The sequence below is a fragment of the Molothrus ater genome, chromosome 1, assembly GCF_012460135.2.
Source record: "Molothrus ater isolate BHLD 08-10-18 breed brown headed cowbird chromosome 1, BPBGC_Mater_1.1, whole genome shotgun sequence".
In the NCBI taxonomy this organism is placed as follows: domain Eukaryota; kingdom Metazoa; phylum Chordata; class Aves; order Passeriformes; family Icteridae; genus Molothrus; species Molothrus ater.
The window spans coordinates 80,658,019-80,676,787 of record NC_050478.2 but is presented as its reverse complement, the minus strand read 5'-3'; the positions used below and the strand labels follow the sequence as shown (position 1 = coordinate 80,676,787).

Sequence of the window (18,769 nt, the reverse complement as noted above, 5' to 3'; positions counted from 1 at the left end):
CAGATTAAGCATCTTAGAAAAGTCTCCTCGAAACAGATTGGCTTTGGCTGCTTAAGGGACACTGCAAAATCAACATCTGAACTAAGGCCAGCAGTTTTCACATTAGTGCTAAAAATAGAGAAAGGAAGAAGGAAAAAAAGGACTACACTTTTATAAGTGTAATAAACAGGCCCCAAATAAACTTTAAAAATCATTCAATAAAGTTTATTATGTCTTATAAGAAGTACCCACATAATTAAACTAACCAAATATTGAAACTAACCAAATATTAAGTTAATAAGTTTTTAACCAAATACTGGCATCCATTATATTTCTCAGCATGTTTAAAAGAAAAATAAAGGCAGAAATATTTTTAAATAGTCCATGATTTTAGCCATGCAATCTAACTTCACTGTAAAGTATTGTATCAGTTACTATAATTCTAAGAATCTAGGGAAAACAGAAGGACCACACTAGAAATTTGTACCTCATCCTGAGCATTTTCTTCTTTCTGCTACTGCCCTTGTTCTGTTGAAAAGCACTCACCTGCTTACAACATTTTATCAAAAATAAATTGCTGGTGGAAAAGAAAAGTTTGACTGGAAGCAAAGATATAAGCGGCAAATACAGCCAGGAAGAAATAGCAGATTAAATGTGACAGAAAAGTTCAGGGAGATAATTCCTACTTCATTTCTCATCTAGGGTACTGTCAATGAAGAAAAAACTAAAAACAGAAACTGCCCCAAAGAAACCAGAACCATACATCAACAATTTGCCTTCAGCTGGGAAGGAAGTAAAAGATTTTTTTTTTTTAACCATTTAGCAAATGATCATCCTGCGTGTTACTTTGTGTTTGTTTGGTGTTTTTTCTCTCCCCTCTTTTAAGCTCTGCCTCTTCCATGCCCCTCAGCCCTGCCAATTTCACAAGAAAAGGGAAGAGAAGTCCCATGCACAAATGGGAACAGATGCTGCTATCTGGTTATACAAATCACTGTTCCTAACTTTCCTGCTCGCTACCCACTTTGAGTGAGGGCCGAGTGCCTCAGCAACAGGATGATGTTACTAAGCAACACAGCCAAGCAGCTCTGCAGAAGCTGTTTGGATAGCTCACCACAGCTACACAACCGTTGAAAACAATATTAGGCCTTTGCAGCAGCAGAGAACTTTGAAGTTTTGCTTATCTTGATCTTAGAAAAGATAAAAATTTATTATTTCCAATTCTGAACGTTAATAGTTTGTGTTGCACCATGGGCTCTATGCTGATGCAGGGGTTGTGGCAATGCATTCAACTCAGCAAGGAAAGGAATGAAATACTGGTGTATCGATGAGACAGGCCCCAAAAGCAAATATCCAGAAAAAAACTCTCTATGGGATAGTCTGTGAAGCCCCACAGTGAATGCTTCACTGACAAGGATTGCAAACTAAAGGGAAGTAACAGTTCATCCTTAATTCTCCAGGCTGTGCCTTCCTTCTTTCACAAGGCTGTACCTAAGCAAACTTGGAGACCCAATTTCTGCTGGTTGAGCAGCAGTATAGGCTAAACATCCAAAACCCTAAAGGTCTTTGGAGGGCTAGAGACAACTTCCAGCAGCATGAGTGATTTGCTAAGAAGCACTGCTGCCTCCAGCAAAACAAATCAGGCACTACTGCACTAATGCCTGCTGGTGAAAATTTAACTTTCTGATCGTGTTAAACACTGTGGAAAAGCACAGCAGCTAAAAACCCCAGCAATTCTGAAGCCTTCCCCTAAACCAAGCATCAGCTCAGTCAACCTTAAACGGAGCCAGTTCTCACAGCAGCTCTGATGCAGGGGGAAGGGGAAAACCTTTCCACATCAACTCCTCCCTGCAGAGGGAACAGAAAGAATATCTAGAGCTTAAATCCAACTAGAAGTGGGATTCTCAAGATTTTCAGAGAATTTGTTAAGGAAGGCGCTTTGTGGAACAGTGGTTCCCAAACAAAAAAAAACAGTCACTGTGCAACACTTTGGAAAAGGTAACAACAGAAAAAAACAAAACTCAACTGGGTAATGAAGTGTCAAGTCTGCTCAACTACAGTATTCCTCAACTGGCTTTTGCTGGGCAACCCGAATTCTTTATCTAATGGTAAAGTCCTTCCTAGAAGTTCACTGTTCCAAGATGAGGTTTTCCTGCTAACAGGGAAAAGGCAAACATAGTTCTAATGAATCTCAATTACACACGCACCTTTTAAAAAGTATTAACTTATTGTGAATATTTTTGTTTTGAAAACCTGTGTTCCAGTTTCTGACAGACACAGCTGAAATCTCAGACACTGCATCTGGGGTTTGCTCACAGAAAAGTGTTGAGCACTTATCTTTTGTAATTCCTTTTACAATAAGATTGCACATTATAAGAGGTCTGAACAACACCAAATTTGGAAATTTTATCTGTACCTCTTTGTATTCAAACTTGCCTTTCATTAAGAGAATAGAGAAAAGCATTAGTAGTATTTGTTCTTTCATGTAAGGTCATCTTTGATATAATCTTAAACACGTTCTCCTCCCAGAGGCTTTCTCCTCTTCAGTGAGCACTTAACTTGCAGTCCCTGGTTTCCAGACTTCACCAAGACATGAGGTATAAGTATGTGACATTCCAGGAGAAAAAAATGGAGTTCATTATCTTTGTCTTTTTCTCAATGCCAAATTCAAGAAAGGGAAGATATCCCTGGGTATTCTGTGATACTCTATTACTCATCAAGTTTTCACTATACATTTGAGACTCACTGCATTTAAAATATGGGAGTTAAAACATGGACGTTTTATTAAATGTATACAAAATCAATTTGAATGCAATTGAACCAAAGAATTTAGTTATGCCTGTAAAGAAGTTTAGACCAACAATTACTCACTTTTAGAATTATGATCAAAAGATTATTGTACCATTATTCAAGCTGGTTTTAGGTTGTTTCCATTATGTACCTATTGAGACCTCTGCTAGAAAACTTAAAATAATCTCCTATTACTAAAGTCATTATAATCTAAAGGAATTCTAACAGGGATGCTCTAAATAAAAGAAATGCTGAATGCAGAGAAAAAGAAAAGAAATACTGTTAACACCAAGACATGAGTAGCTCAAGGACTTAAAATTTATGCTGAAATAATTGTTGCATCCCATAAAATAAAATTATCTTTTAATTCATTATTCTTAATAATATAGCAATCACTCAATAGCATGCATTTAGTATCCAACTTCCAAAGACTCAGAAAAGTTCCTTAAGTAAAACCTTTCACAATAAGCAACAAGCAAAGGAGGAAATGGATGGCTACAGATTCTTTTTAGCATGAACTTATTGTAAAGAAAAAAAAAGAAAAAAAGAGAGCAGAGAAGAAAAGAAACAAACACAGAAAAACAGACTTTGCAATTAACCTCACAAATTCAGATTATTGCTGAAAAGCATGGCCAGAAAAGAACCTTAGGCTGAAAGAGTGCTGTCACTCCAGCAGAGTCCATGCTTAAATGAGATGGCCATGACAAATGTTGCACGAGACAAATGGTGAAAGAAGGTCACTGGCAAAAGGAAAGTAGATCTAAGATAAGGAACATAAGAAATGTGCTCAGAGCAGTTTGCAATAAACTACTGGAAGTGTTTAGCTTCAAGAATGGCTTAACAGTGATTCCAATTAGAAGAATTCGATTCATGTAGTCCAAAGGTGACAAACACTTGAGGCATTCTGAAGTGTCACACCATTAGTTACTGGTTATTCATAAATGCAAATTGACACTATTTGCATGTCAATGGCTGCCTTGCCAGTGAAGCCAACACTTCCATAGCCATATGGCTGGCTGAAGACATATGCATCAAGTTGTGCCTGATTTTACAAAGTGGTCCAAAATCTACTGCCGACTGAAAAAAGCAGTGACATGCAATCACAACCTTGATAAACTTCAGAGAAAAAGAGTTTTTCAGCTAAGACAATTAATTCTTGAATTTCTGAATTCAGAAGATAGGATCTTAAGCATGGTAGGACACAAACTAGATCACTTTGGAGAAGATGCTCAGTTATGCTCAAGCATTAGCTGATTCTTGCCAAAGCCATCTCAAGATGCAACACAGACAAGGATGACATGAGCTACACAGGAACTACGACTCTGGAGAGAAAGAAACACAAAATTTCACCTAATAAACCTTGAAAACTTTGAAGTTTGGTCAGAGACCAGACAAAGTGCAATCATGGCTGGGAGGTCACTGTATTCACTAGGGCTATCAGGTTCAAATCTTTTGAGGGAAAATGGAGGAGCACCAGCTGACAAAGATGCTCCAATCAAACACATCATGGCTGGTTAGCTAAAGCCCTAAAACCAAAGGCTGATGGTAAAAAGCCACTCAGAAGATACCTTTAGCTCTCAATCCCTCCTTGGTCAGATGAATTATAGAAATAAAGACTTGAGTTGGAAGGAACCTTACAAATCACCTAGTTTCAAACACCCCTCACCACAGTTCATCAGAGATGAACTATACTAAAAGCTGCCAGGGACTCAACGAATCCTGTATTTTTTCAAAGAAAGTAAATCCTTCATCAAATTAATTATTCTTACCAGGATTCAGCACTCTTAACAAATAACCTCTATTTACTGTAAGGAGCTATGTAATCTAGCAGCCTCTCCTCTGTTAAGAAACGGGAGAAACACTAAGTCAGGTCTGTGTACAACAAGCTTCTTTATTTCGTGATAACCCATGCAGGACAGTTCAGAAGAAATGAAGGCTAGAAAGTGTCTCTTGCCTACAGAGGGTCACAGCTGTGTACAGTTCTTCAGATGAAGTCCTAACCCTGTGTAATGCTCCCAGTTTTGCTTGTTCTGTGAGGTCATGAAATATTCTATTATGTTCCTAATACAGGTAGCTGAGATATGCTGTACTCAACCAGGTCACATAGCTATTCTCCTATTCTTCTTTTCAGCCAAAGATGCTGAACATGCAACCAGCTAGTAAGTGTATTATTACCTTGGCTCCAATCCTTTTCTTCCCCTTCCATCTTTCCATCTTCCATCTTTCTACATAGGATTTATCTTCCTCTCTTCAGAAAATGCCTCCTAATATTCCACTATCAAGAAGTTTCCTTGGATTATTTCATGGTTTTGTGCCAAGATAATAAAACAAAAAAGTATTTTTCAAGTAGCCAAAAAGAGTTCTCCTTGTGGAACTTTATTAGGAGTACCCTTCCTTTCCATTACTTCACTCTTCAAAATGACAAACTGAAAATGTTCCTTTACCCAGGTCCCTGCCCAACTACACTCTTGAAAGAATATCTATCTTCTCTAGCTTAAGTAAACATTTCCCAAGTGGCACTACAGAAAATCCATGCTCAGAGCCCTGACAGGTAATAGAAAGACATCAAATATCATCTAAGAAAAGGTCAGTAAGCAGGTCATTCCAGCACAATCTGGTTTTGGAGAACTCCTGTTGCAAATTATCCCTTTAACCATTTACTACCTTCATTCTTATATTATCCTTTCTATCAGTTTATGTTGTAATGCTCAAAGAGCACTGTGATTAGCAGGTCTGTAATTTTTCTTTTACTCAGTCCTCCCTTTTTCCATGGTATATTAGCCTCAAATACACAGAGGGCTGTCATCTTGTCCCACTCCACCTTCTCTTCCCCCACAAATATCTGAAGGAGTCCATCTCCATCTCACCCTCCTTTATGGACCATGCTCCCAGAACTTTGAAGAGCTCATGACACCTTTTGGTGGTCAAATGTAAACATGACTGCATTCCCACTGAACTAGGATGTTCAGGAAAGTAGTGGGGTGAGGGAAAGACCCATGGAGAGGTGTCATTTTGCTCTCCAATGACAGGAAATCTGCCCTGCTATCAGAGGGTCACAGTTCCTTCTCCACCCTTACTTTCCTCCCAGGCAACACTCTTTAAACCCAGGGACAGCTTTAGCTGGATGATCAAAAGCTTTTACTGCCTGAGAGCAGCACAGCTGGCTAGCTGATAAAAGGGATGCTTTGCACCTGGATTGGACTGAGAGGATAAGGGGCCATAAGGCGAGACATAGACATACACTGTGGAGGAAGTAAACATAGAAAAGCATATGCAAAAATCTCCTCAGTAAAGGGAGGATTGCATGAGATTGCAAACCACTTGTATTCAAACTAACACAGCACTTTACTATTATAGCATCGCAGAATGGTTTGGGCTGGAAGGGACCTTAAAGATTAGTTTCAACCCCCTGTCATGGGCAGGGACACCTCACTAACACACTGTAAGTTGCAACTTGAGGTACTTATTAAAAATCTAGGTGATCCAACTGGCAGTTTCATATGCCATTAAAAATCTATGTGATCCAACTGGCAGTTTCATATGCCATGCCTTATAATTGTAAGATTAGTCATCATTTGGTCCTCCTCATTTCAGCACATTAAATTGTGACTTTTGCTTCTAACCGCTTATGATCATGTACAGTTCCATGAATTCATTATCATTAGACAATATCTCTCTGTCCTCTCCAATATCACTTCTATAAAACCAAAAGGTATTCTGTTCTAGGTCCACATCTATGTGATCTTCAAATTTGACCCTATGATTACTGAAAAATCGCTTCATTTATCTCCCATGATTGCTCATAGAGCAAATTTGGCCCCGTGTAGCTTCTGGCAGGTGTTACCACTGACAAGGAATGTGTGTCACCCATGAGCACACTGCATGTGGCACAGGCAGACATGGGCAACCTCCCCACGCAAGCTTTGGCCTTAAAGAAAGGGGCTTTCCACAATTGCCCATTTTGCCATCTTCTTTCTGTCAATTAATTATTCTTGACCAGAGGCACCTGCACTGCTTAAAAGAGAGTGTGTGCACACAACAACCAAAAAGCCATTAGATATGCCAACAAATTAATGCTTATATTATTGATGAGCTGCATGCCAGCTTCCTAAATCTGAGCTACTCCATCTATTACTAAAAGTTTCTGTGCCACAGCAACTGGAAAGGATGATGTTTTCCACCACAGTAAAAATGAAGGGCTTGTTCTCACATCCCTTACATACCCAAAAACCATGATGAACGTAAGATTTCTGTCATTTTTTATCAATACTTTTGCAACAAACATTTCCAGGCTAGTGGATAACACCTTGCAACAGGGTTTGAGACTGAGGAAGCTGCAGCTTTCACATGTACCTTCTTTGCCCAGTGCAAATAAGCAAACAAGCAATACAAACACAGTCATCCCATTTTAGACTGTATAGCAGAAATAAATCTTTTCACTCATGCCATAAAAGACTGAGTGTCAGAAATTTGATAGAAGGGGACCTTGCCTTTGCTTATACTCCCTATCCCATACAACAGCACTCTCCTCTGCCCTCAAGGAGCGAGTTTGAGGCCAAAGACCTATAGCACAGAATCACACTCCTGGCAACTGAAGAGAACAATAGGTACATGAGGACACCACTGAGACCTGAAGGCAAAAATGGGTTGTAATAGGCAAGGATGAGACTTAGCCTCACTAGCACACCCTTAAGACCCAAAGGTTTGGATGTATAATCGTTTATGAGGCTCTATTATCTTCCTGCAATCTCATACTAAACAGAACACAGATCAATATAAGCAAGACAAGCATAGGAACTGTAGTGCCACCACTGGTTAATGTATTTCCATTGCTCTAACCTAAATTCCATAAGGTCAGGTTCCCAAAACACTGTTCTTTGACTTCATACATTCCATTGGATTTCAGTAACCAAGAAAAACTGGCAAATTCCAGCTCCTTGGCTTAACCATCCTTCTGCTAGGGACAGAGACTCTTCTCTGTTACCTTTTGTCAACTTCACCTCCTTCTTGTCCTCCTGCCCAACAGGTGTATAAGCAGAGACACTTCAAATTCTGCTCTGATGTTAAAGAAATTTCTTCTAGTGACTTGCATGCCTAAATTTGAATCCTGGCCTTCTTAGGTACACTGCTAAAGTTCAGGACCAGAGGCCAGAAACCACATTTGTGGTTACCAAGCAACAGCACAGGCCTCAGTAGTCCCCAGAAGCATGTCTGATGTTACATTCACCCAAAATCCCAGAAACAGCCACTGCCACACAGTTTCCCAGTCATTTCGTTAAAATACTTGCAGCTTTATACAAGTTGAACCCATTTTCAGCGGTACTGCACGCTGGTGCTCTTTGCCCAAAAAGCTTGTTAGTCTGCAATGTTATTTGATTTAACACCCCTCTGAAAGATCATTAGGAGGATCAGCCAAACAATGTCCCTTATCAAGAATGGGAAGCAAAGGGAAACGTGGTAATCAGTGAAAGAACAGGACCCAAGTTTAGACATATTTCTTGTGTTTGCTCACATTGGGAGCCACCATCAAGTTCATTAGCTCAAAGACGCACATGGGGCTTCTGTATTTGGCTCTTGTCAATTATTCCTCTCCTATGAGCAAGTTAATTTCATGTGATCTAAATCTGAAAAACACAGGAGCAAAAATCATGGCAATAATAACATATTTCAAAGTCATCCACCTTATTCCTTCTGCTTTTTTGCTGTACACTGTCCACGGTGGATACCTCTTCCAAACTGGAACTGAGCACAATTGTAAAGGTTCCAGTTGTAACAATTAGAAACATAACTATTGCTAAAGAAATAGGTAGAATAAGTGACAAAGAAAATCAAAGTGACATTTAGTTGTATATTTGTATCAACTCTAAAGCAACACCAGCATACCTAACCTCCAGGTTGCAATGTGGGAGCAAGTAACTTTGTATCAGAAAGACACCAAATTCCATGTTCTAATTAATAACTGGTATTTTGCTGGATATTACTCAAAATCTTCCACTTTGTTTTCTTATCTGAAAGAAAGAGTCTCAAAACAAATAAGAGTAAAAGGAGAAGAAAAAAAGCCTAAGACAGCAGCGTCTGTCCCAGAACAAAAGAGTATTAACAGTGTTCTCATGTGTAAAGGCTCTGGCAGCAGATAAAGAAATTTTCCAGCTAATAAAAACAAAGAAAAAAAAACTTAGGAAAAAAATCTATGGAAAACTTCTTTGGTTAAAATTAATGAAGCAATTTGGTTCTCTCTATAAAAGAGATACTCTCAGGATTCTGTAAAAATATAGAATAGTTACGGGAAACAACTGAGTGTCCTTTCTGTTATGATCAATCATATAGATGGTCCAAGAGCTTATCTTAAAGCCAAAAGAAAAATTCAAATATTTTTCTTCCTTGCCTGTCCAAAATGTACAATGGCACATCACACCTAGACTATTTTATTAGGTCAGCCCTGTGTCTCAGGTGGGGATTTAAAGGCACAGGGAACTTTTAATTCTGGGGTGATTTAGATTTACTTTGGCTGTAAGTTAACAGTAATGCAGCTCTTTTAGCACAAAGACATGTGTAGTGTGATTTACTGGAGACGTCTAACACTTAACAAGATAATCTTTTTAAAGATTGCGATGAACTAGTGATATACAGATGATCCAATATTTTCTTGCAATCGAAAGGAAACATTAATCCATGCTAGTAGTAATGTACATCAGTTATCCCACAGAAAGTTGCTTAAGCTGTTCTGTGCCCCTGTGACTGCACACTGACATGCTTTAACATGTTAACACTCACCACCAAATAGGAGTCCTGTCTAAGCCCCAACAGGAAACCAGGGTTCAACACATCATATATAGTGAAAAGCTTACAGAAGGAGAAGGGATAAAGGATGGTCCTCAGCAAAGAGAGAGATGAGTGAGGCAAAACATATGAAGGAGCAGAAGGAACCAATTAAAAGCCTGATAAATTTAGAACTCTTTGCTCAACAAGGAGTGGAAAGCATATTTTATGTATTAACCCATGCCACATTTTTATAAACTGGTGTTATTTTAATGTTAGTATTACGCTTGCATACAAACAGTCCTCTTCAGAAAGGAAAAATTCTTTTCCATTTTGTTTTACTTGAAAGAAGATTGTAAACACCAGGCTGAGCACTGAAGTTTTCAACACTGGTAGAAGCAGAGCTGTCTAGAGGGATGCTGCAGCTCTTCCTTCAGTGAAATGTGTCACCACTACATGAAAGATAGCTGTGTAATATTCTTTCCATCTAACATTACATCAAGTGATTCACACCAACACTCATTTCTTAAACTCAACCTTTTAGTGCAGCTTATGAAATACGGTGCAGTCTTCCAGCAGGATTACTCTCCTTTGAATTTTCTGTAATAAGGCAATACATAAAACTACTTTCCATTGCTTTGCATGTCCTTACTCTTCCCTATACCTGGATGAGAAGGCAGGAATGGCTTTGTAACATTGGGGCTGCTCCCAGAGACACAACCTGAGGCACAAACCACGTGAACAACACACTTTGACTGCTTCCTTCCCCTTTGCTCCTAAATAAATGCAGTATTCCTCTAGTACTGTCTGTCTGATTCTGCCCACCAGAAGATGCATCAGAAGAGCGTGAAGAGTGGGCACCTGTGCCATAACCTGCCTCCTGAAAGAGTTTTCCCATGTTTCTGCTGCTTGCTGTCCTAAACGCTCCTTCTCCCAGGCAAAATGGGCTGCTTTGGTGAGTTTGGCTCCCAGCAGCACTCTGAAGCTCAGTGCAGGTGTGGAAGCTGCAAGAAAGTATTTACTAACTGTGCTTTCTGGATTTGGATCGCTGCTTGAACAGACGGTCAAATATGCTTTGGAGCAGTGCAGAGCAGAAAACTACTTCTAAAACTGTAATTGCAGATCATAGCAATGAAGCAGCTAGACTAAGAATAAACACAGCAAATGTACACTCACCAGAGCCACTATATACACATGTACACACACACCCATACACACACACACTTGGCAGTGGCAGCAGCTCAAATATAACTAGACTAAAAGCCATTTCTGAAGACGTTTCTAAGGTTACTCGGTTAAAACTGAGTCATTGCACACTGTTGCATGTCTCATTTGAAATTCAGGATGAAGTCTAAGAACTGCCATTTTTAAAATTTCAAGTTGTTTCATAATCAAATTTGTAGGAAATTAATATAAATAATGCCATCCCCTCAGTTAAGTCTCAGATTATGTTTTGGGTCATCTATGTAACTTTTTACTTGATTTTTTTAAAAAAATTGATCTTATCTGAATATTTTCTCTTTTAAATATCTAAGTCTGGCACTGATACAGTTTGGCTTGTTTAGCACACTGAAACCCAGTAGTATTCATGAACTAGATAGCTCCAGGACAAATTTCTACTATAATGCAAAAATAATTAAAACAAATGCATCATTTGTGGTTTTAGTAATTACTACAAATACTTATTTTTTTATTGCCAGATATAAAAAAGATTACTTAGTATAACATCATCCCTGTGATGACACATACGTGCCAATGCAACTTCACATTAATCACAGTAGGCAAACCATCAATCAGTGCAATGTGACAACTGTTCTCCATTCTTCCTCCTCCTCTCTTTCTCTCTCTCAAAAACCCCAAAAAACTTCAATGCATCTTTGGATGTTTTGAACAAGAAGCAAAACCACTATTTATTGAACATTAGTTTTTCAAAGTACAATTGCTTGCTTTCCTTCTCAGTGGGTTTGATTTCTAACACAATGACTGAAAAACTCCTGCAAAAATATAATATACTTAGAGCTCAAATTCCAAACCTATTCTGAGTAAAAATAGTTACAGAAGGAAGGAAGAAATTAAGATTACCTTAGTAGTATCTGTAACATCTGATCCTGGCTAACTCTAAAGCATATGCTAATTTTAAGCCTCTGAGTAGTCCATTGGCTTCAGTGAATCCAGTGAAAGTCTAGAAGATTAGTCAGGCACTTAACACTGCTGGCAAATGTGTAACTCTGGGATGGCAGTCAGGCCATGAGGAACATGCATAAGAATGGCAGTGGAAAATAAGGGGTAGGAGCACACAATAGAAAACCTTTGCAAAAGAATGGATCATGTGAGAGAGCTCCTTTCAAGGACTACTTGAAAGGCATGTCACCACTGTGGGGAAAAAAAAGAAAAGCTATTTACTAACATACTGTTGCTTACACTGAGTCTTTGAAATAGCAAAACTTTATCTCTTCAGGTCAGCCACCTAATACTTATTCAAGTCACACGATTTTCCATTTGTTATAAAATAAAACAATGAGGGTTTTTACATATCTTAAAATCAAATCCCTTAGGGATGAGTGACCCAGTAGATGGTTATGCTTGCTCTGATCAGCCCAGCACTAAGCAAAGTTAGTGCTGCTTTATCAATTTTTACAAACTCAACAGCAAATTCAAATGGTCAATCACTACTTCTCTCCCATAGGAAAATCCACACACAATACACCAGCCATTTCCTAAATGCATGTATCATCTATAGCCTTTTTATTTCACCAAAGCCATAAATCAGTAAATCAGGCAACGCCCTGCAGTAGGCTTTAAAAAGATGCAGGTTATGCAAGATGCAGAAGTCTTATCAAAAGCTTTTATTTAAAAGCAATCGAAGAAAATGAATGTCAGTTCCTTAACTTTCATTCAAAACAAAGTAGAAAATTCTGTTAGGAATGTCTATAGAAGCATTATTGGCCAAGAAGGCCAAAAGAGCCTAAACCCAAGTTTCAACTTGGATCTAGCTCAGGACAAACAGCTTCTGTAGCACTTCAGAGTCATTATGCTGGACCTTAACCCCTAAATAAAAAAGTTTTGGACCAAGCTACCGTGACAGACTTGATGCTGCAATGATACAACAAAACCAAAGCCCTAACACAACAGAAATGTCAATGCTAACAGTCTACAAACAGGAAAAAGTACTATGCCTGTTAGAAACTTCCCAAAGCAAAGACTTCTATCCTAGAATAAAGGTAAGAAAAATCAGGCAAATACTAATAGCTCATAGCCACAGGTATATTAGTTTTAAATCGATTTTTTCTCCATTCCCTTGATGCTGACATCAATGATGCTGACATCCATGCCTTTTTAGACTCAAACTCTTGCTATACAACGAAGTTATAAAACTACCTAAAATACAAAGTCTGTGGCAATCCTAAATTTTCACTGTACAAAGGCAGTATTTAATACTTGTGGCCAACAGTGGTCTACAGCAAGAAGAAGTTGTATTAATATAAATGGTAAATAAACCACTTAGTATTCTGAGACTCAGTATTTGCCAAGAGGCTTGATACAAGCATCCCGAGATCTTGAACTTCACCTTAATTTAATGATACTGTCACTTTACTCATTCTAAAATTAAAATGTGGTGTTATATATATATATATCTGTAAAGATATAAAGTTCTAAAATTCCTGCCCTTTAAATATGAAAAAAAATCCAGCAAATAGTTCTTACAAGGAGATAGATCAAAACAGTATTTTATTATTAGTTAATTCCATCTGTGTGTTTAGACACACAGGAATTATATAGGATGCTGACAACAGCTGGAGTGGGGGAGGGGAGGTGGGTGAGAGGAGAAAGGGGGGTGAGGTCCTCACTCCAGTAAGAGACTTGTGTACCTGACTGATAAACTCAGCCTAACTTCTTCATGTATCCTATTTATCTTCAAATCTATTTATGTCACACAAGAGAACATATGAGCATAGCAGCTGTTACTATAGCAATGAAACTGAAAATTTTGAGAACACAAAAAACCCACCCCTGAAGGATGCTCAGTTTAGCAAAGAGATGGTTTAGAGAACAGCACACCAGTATCTCACTTCTTGGATCTGCTCAAAGTCTGCGTTTACAGAGACATTAAATCAGCTGTAACAGCCTGTTCCCCAAAGAGCACTCGGAGCCAAATCACCGCTACCTCTTACTCGGCACGACTCGGTACACCGGGAGTTCCTGCTAAGTAACCCCAAACTTGTCAAGTACGCCTGAGCCGCCTGTAAATCCGGGGAAAAGCGATTCCCTGCAAAAGGCTCAGAGGTTCTGATGGCGGCAGAGAAGAGATTCGCCATAGTAACAAACCCCCCACCCGCACCGCGGGTCACAGCGGGGAGCGCGGCGAGCCCCGCACCCCCGGCAGCACGCACACCTGCCCGGCGCCGGGAAGGCGGCACGGGCCGGGACAACTCAGGTACTTCGCTCAAGCAGCGGCAGGCAGCCTCTCCGAGCACGGCCCGCGATGAAACCCACCCGCAATTCCCCCAAGTGCCGTTCTCCTGTCAAACGCCCCCCTCTCCCTCCCTCCCTCCCGTCCCCGGCCGGCGGCCCTGCCCCCCGCCTCTCGCCCCTCGCCGCCTCCCTCCGCGGGCGCGCCGGCCCCGCGCAGCCCCGGCCCCGCCGCGGACCCGAGGCGCTGCCGGCCGCGGTTTTACCTGCGAGGGAGCCGGGTCTCTGCAGGGTGGCGGTGGCGTACAGCTCCTGGGAGTGCTTGCTGTACTGATCGGCAGCGTGAACAAGCCGCTTGGTAGGCGACAGGGTGGCGTAAGTGCCGATGGTGGAGCTTAACTGGTGGATAGGAGAGGAGGAAATGTTAGACTGGACGGTGGGCGGGGAGGTCACTCGGATGGGGGACGGCGACAGTCCCGCCGAGGAGACGACGATGTTGATGGGCGAGCTGGTGCTGTAGGACTTGGCCAGGCGGCTGGGGGACTGCTTCGGGGAGGAGAGGCGCTGCGCGGTGGCGTAGGCGGCGCCCTCGGCGGCGGAGCCGGCCCGCGGCAGCTTGGTGGGGGAGCCGCCGGGCTGGGCGGGCAGCGGGGAGCTCACCCGCTGCGCCGGCAGCGTGGAGCTGGCGTAGTAGAGCGCGGCGGCGTGCTGGGGCTCGGGCAGGTGGAAGGCGCTGCCGTGGCTGGGCGCGAAGGGCTCCCGCGGCTGCGGGGCGGCGGGCGGCGGCGGCGGTTCCGGGCCGCCCGGGTGGGCGCCGCGGCCCCCCGGGCCCTGCTGCGGGAAGGAAAGGCAGAGGCGTCAGCGGCGGCGGGCGCCCGGCTCCCCCGGCCCTGCGCGGGGCGGTGCGGGCCCGCCGGCCGGAGCAGCCCCCCGGCCGCACGCAGCCCCCTCGCTGACCTCGAACCAGGCCGGCACCCGGCGCCCGTGGGATTACGGGAGTCAGTAATCTGCTAAAGCATTCCCGGCCTTTCAGGGAAAAAAAAACATCGGCCGGCTCGGCCCGAGAGGCGTCGAAACTCCTCCCGACGGCTGAAGCCGTCTCCCGGCCGCGGGGCACAGTGCTCCGGCGCGCCGGCTCCGGAACGCGCTCGCCGGCCAACCCCTAAACCAGGCAGGGTCTAGCCCCGGCTCAAATACTTACGTACGTACATAGACACAGATAAATACACCCACGCCCCTTTATTCTGCATACATTAGAGAAGAGCGGCCGAAGCCTCAGAAACTTTCCTCGTTTTCCAGCAACCTGTGTCCCTACAGGAGAGGCACTACACCGGGAGCTCGCTGCTCCCGGCGGCCCGGACCTGTGTGGAGGGGCGGAGGCAGGGGAAGCCCGGGCCGGTGCACGCCGAGCCCCCCTGGCAGCACAGCACAGCACGGCACGGCTCGGCAAGCGGCCGCCTCGCACTCAGTTACGCGGCACGAAGGGGGCGGGGGGTACGGGAGGAGCTGCCGGGGCCGGGCTCTTCCCTGGGCCGCATCCAGCGGGGAATCTGCATAGAGAAGGAGGGAGAGAGCTCACTGCGCCGACCCTCTGGCCGCGGGCAAGGCAGCGCTGAGCTCCCTCTAAGACCAGTAATTGAGGGGGGCTGGGATGAGGGAGCGAGAGAAAATCCTCGGGAGATACTGCCTATGAGAAATTTCGGTTCTGTGCCTGAGCCGCTTCTGAAGCCGCAGAGGATGAAGCTTGCCCTTATACACAGTCGGCTACCCCTTTTTTTTTTTTATCGGGGATCTTAGGCTCAAGAGATCATCTGTGAGTCTGGTAACATTAAAATCCTCTCATAACTGCACCCCGCAGTGAGGGAGAGCTCAGCGCTCTGTTGGAAGATGTGCTGTTAGATTCAGATACTGTTTTTTTTCTGGTTAGGCAGGGGATTTACTTGAAACCTCAGAAAGTGCTCTGGATCCTCAGAGTTGACAGCATAGTTTGAATCGGTCTGACCGATGCTTTGCCCAAACACATGCACACGCCTCTCAGCTACTGATTTCCTTAGCCAGAAGAAGCTTTAAAATGTGAATAATGAATTTTGTGACTCAATTCAAAGAGGTGTTGTGAATGCCAACAGTAGCATTGTTATACATTGAATAGCAATGTGATTTTCCAGTAGCATCCTACAAAAAAACAAGTGGGCAAAAGCACCATGTTCCTGGTATGAAATGTGATTTATTTGCACTAGGATACTCAATAAAGGATTTGGTCAGGAACTGAGGACAGTACAACTAATCAGAGCAGAAAATAAACAATATTCAAAATACCAGAAAGCTGTACTTCTTCCTATGTACACCCACTGGAAATGTTTGTGGGTTTTTTTTTTTTTTTTTACTTTTGGAGCCCTTCATCTTAAATGCTTTGTGTCTGGAGGAAGAATATGTATTTTCCTAGACAGAGACAAGAAACAAGGCTTTGGAGAAGCTCCTCCTGGAGCTTTGCTCCCAGTTGCTAGTCGCATGGAAGAGCTACCAGCACTGACATTGTTCAGGCTTCTTTAGAGAGCACTGCCAGACCCAAACCTCCCTGGCTTTGCAGCTCACAGAGCAGTGGCTTTACACATAAATGAAACATAAACTGTCCCACTCCAGGTGCTCTGTACGGTGAGTGCCAGGTGAGCAAGGGGCTCACAGATGGAAGTAGCTGCTCTCTTTTGAGCTGGACTGTTCAGATTGCAGCAGCGAGTGACAAACACCACAGCTGCAAGTACAAGTCCTGACATTCTCCAAAATGGTCAACAAGCTCAAGTTGCTCACTTGAAAGGCTTCTAACAAAAACCAGGAAGGAAAACTGTGGGAACATCAGCAAACTTTTAAAAGCTACTTTCATGCTGAGCTACTTACCGTATATGCTTTAAAGTGGAAAGAAGGACTAATCTTCAGCTGACTGTCCAATAATGTATTTGACAGGAGTACAGTTTTCATTTTCCAGGTTTAGACTATATGGTAACAACTTTCATTAGACAAAAAAAAGGTCGGTATGATTTAAGACAACATGGGCAGAGCAAATTTTGCACTTAACAAAGTTTCATTCAAACTAGCTACATTATCAATTGATATTTGCTAATAAATTTTACTTTTTGGACTGTTAAGTGGCATAATAATAATAATAATAATTTTCTAATAAACAGTGCTCCAAAATACAGTCTTTTGCAATGTTAACAGTGCACCAATTACTTCTTCAACACACTGGTAACTTTACCAGTTTGCTGTTGATCCTAAGGGTTTTAGGCAAGTACTGTCATCATGTATACAAAATTTCTTTTACTAATCTACTTCTACACTGCTTAATGTGTCAAGGATTTACAGTAATTAATTTCAAGTAAACCAGTATTATCCCATATTCCTAATAAATCTCTATAAAGCTGCGAGCATTCTGCAAGCACTAATTCAAAAAAAAACCCCAAAAATCCCATTTCATGATGATTTGTTATAGGGAACAAGGTGTAGTGGTGAGACACAATAATTAAATGCTTAATTAAAAATGCAGCGTAGATCACTTCCTAAAAAGCTAAGCATGTGCTCTGTGTGAAGGAGAGAACTTATGGATGAACAGATTGCAATGAAAACACTAGCATGCAGTATTTTCTAGGATGTGACTAATCTCAGACCTGTCTTAAATGTACCGTGAGGTTCTTAGGTTTTTTCAAAGGGCCAAGTGTGCAGTAACATTCTCCACACATCTTTTCAGAGACAAAATGTGGTTTAGTTTTTCATTGTGTTTCTCCCTGTCTGTGGCTTAAAACAGACCCAAAGACACATCACTGTTCACCCTACAATGTGACATACTTTGTATGGAAGAATAAAATACAGTGGTATTTTTCCCTTATTTTTTTCCATTTATCCATTATTTTTGTCAACCTGATAACAAAACTGTGTTTAAGCTAATAAACTAAGAGCAAATTTGCTTCTCATTAATTATATTCTCTACCATCATCCTATTTCATAGATATGAATAAAAATCAAGGACTTTCTTACTACAGCCCTATGAATATCTATTCCAAGACACAGGGGTTTCATTTCCCTGGCATCCCAACGAAAAGTAGCCTTGCTTATTTCGATTCAATATATGGATTCTGGTATATCCTTTTTAAAAACAGGAATGTGTGAAAAAAACATGAGAACATTAACACAGCTATAAAAATATTTTCTTTCCAATTTAATGGTACTAAGAAGATCATTTTCTACTGATTCAAAACAGTATCTTTAGAGCTTCATACAGAAAATTACTGGGGGTATCCAGTTAGGTTATAGGAGACTAGAGAACAGTCCAACTGCTGTTTGCCTGTTCATTCAAGCATTTAATGCCCGGAATTCCAGGAAATTAGTATTTTGGGGGTTGGGGTTTTGTGGCTTTTTTTTTGGTTGTTCGGTTGTTCTTGTGAGGGGATTCTTTAGTTGTTGTTTGGCTTTTTTTTGTTTGGTTTTTGTTTGTTTGTTTTTACAATCCAAGTGATAACTTAAATTGGAACTTTACCCTAGAAAGAGTAAATAAAAGACTGCAATATAAGATTTCTGTTCTATAGAGTAGAATCGAGAGGGCCAAATAACTGTGTTGACTTATTTATTCTGCAGAAAATTTTTCATGGATAAGGAATTACAAAATGGCTAGATAGCTTTAAGTGAAACTTTGGGGTCAGCTGCTAATATGAATCAGTATATTGATTCTTGGAGATTGCTCCCAGAGGTTTGAGTAAGTCTGCATGCCCATCTTAGGTCTGGATGAACTTTAGTTTAGCAGTAAATGCCAGTGCCAGTTTTCAGCTCATTTTGCTCTCTGGATCTC

General features: G+C 41.6%; 1 protein-coding gene across 7 annotated transcripts in view; it reads right to left on the bottom strand.

Moving 5' to 3' along the window:
- CTNND2 (catenin delta 2) overlaps positions 1-18,769 on the bottom strand; it is a 637,277-nt gene that overhangs the window by 253,717 nt on the left and 364,791 nt on the right. For 6 of the 7 annotated variants that reach the window (XM_054516522.1, XM_036404384.2, XM_036404386.2 and 3 more), the window contains one exon: positions 14,202-14,769. In XM_054516522.1, coding sequence (XP_054372497.1) covers positions 14,202-14,769 — 568 coding nt within the window. The remainder of the gene's footprint in view (positions 1-14,201; positions 14,770-18,769) is intronic. The other variant, XM_036404390.2, reaches the window with a different exon arrangement.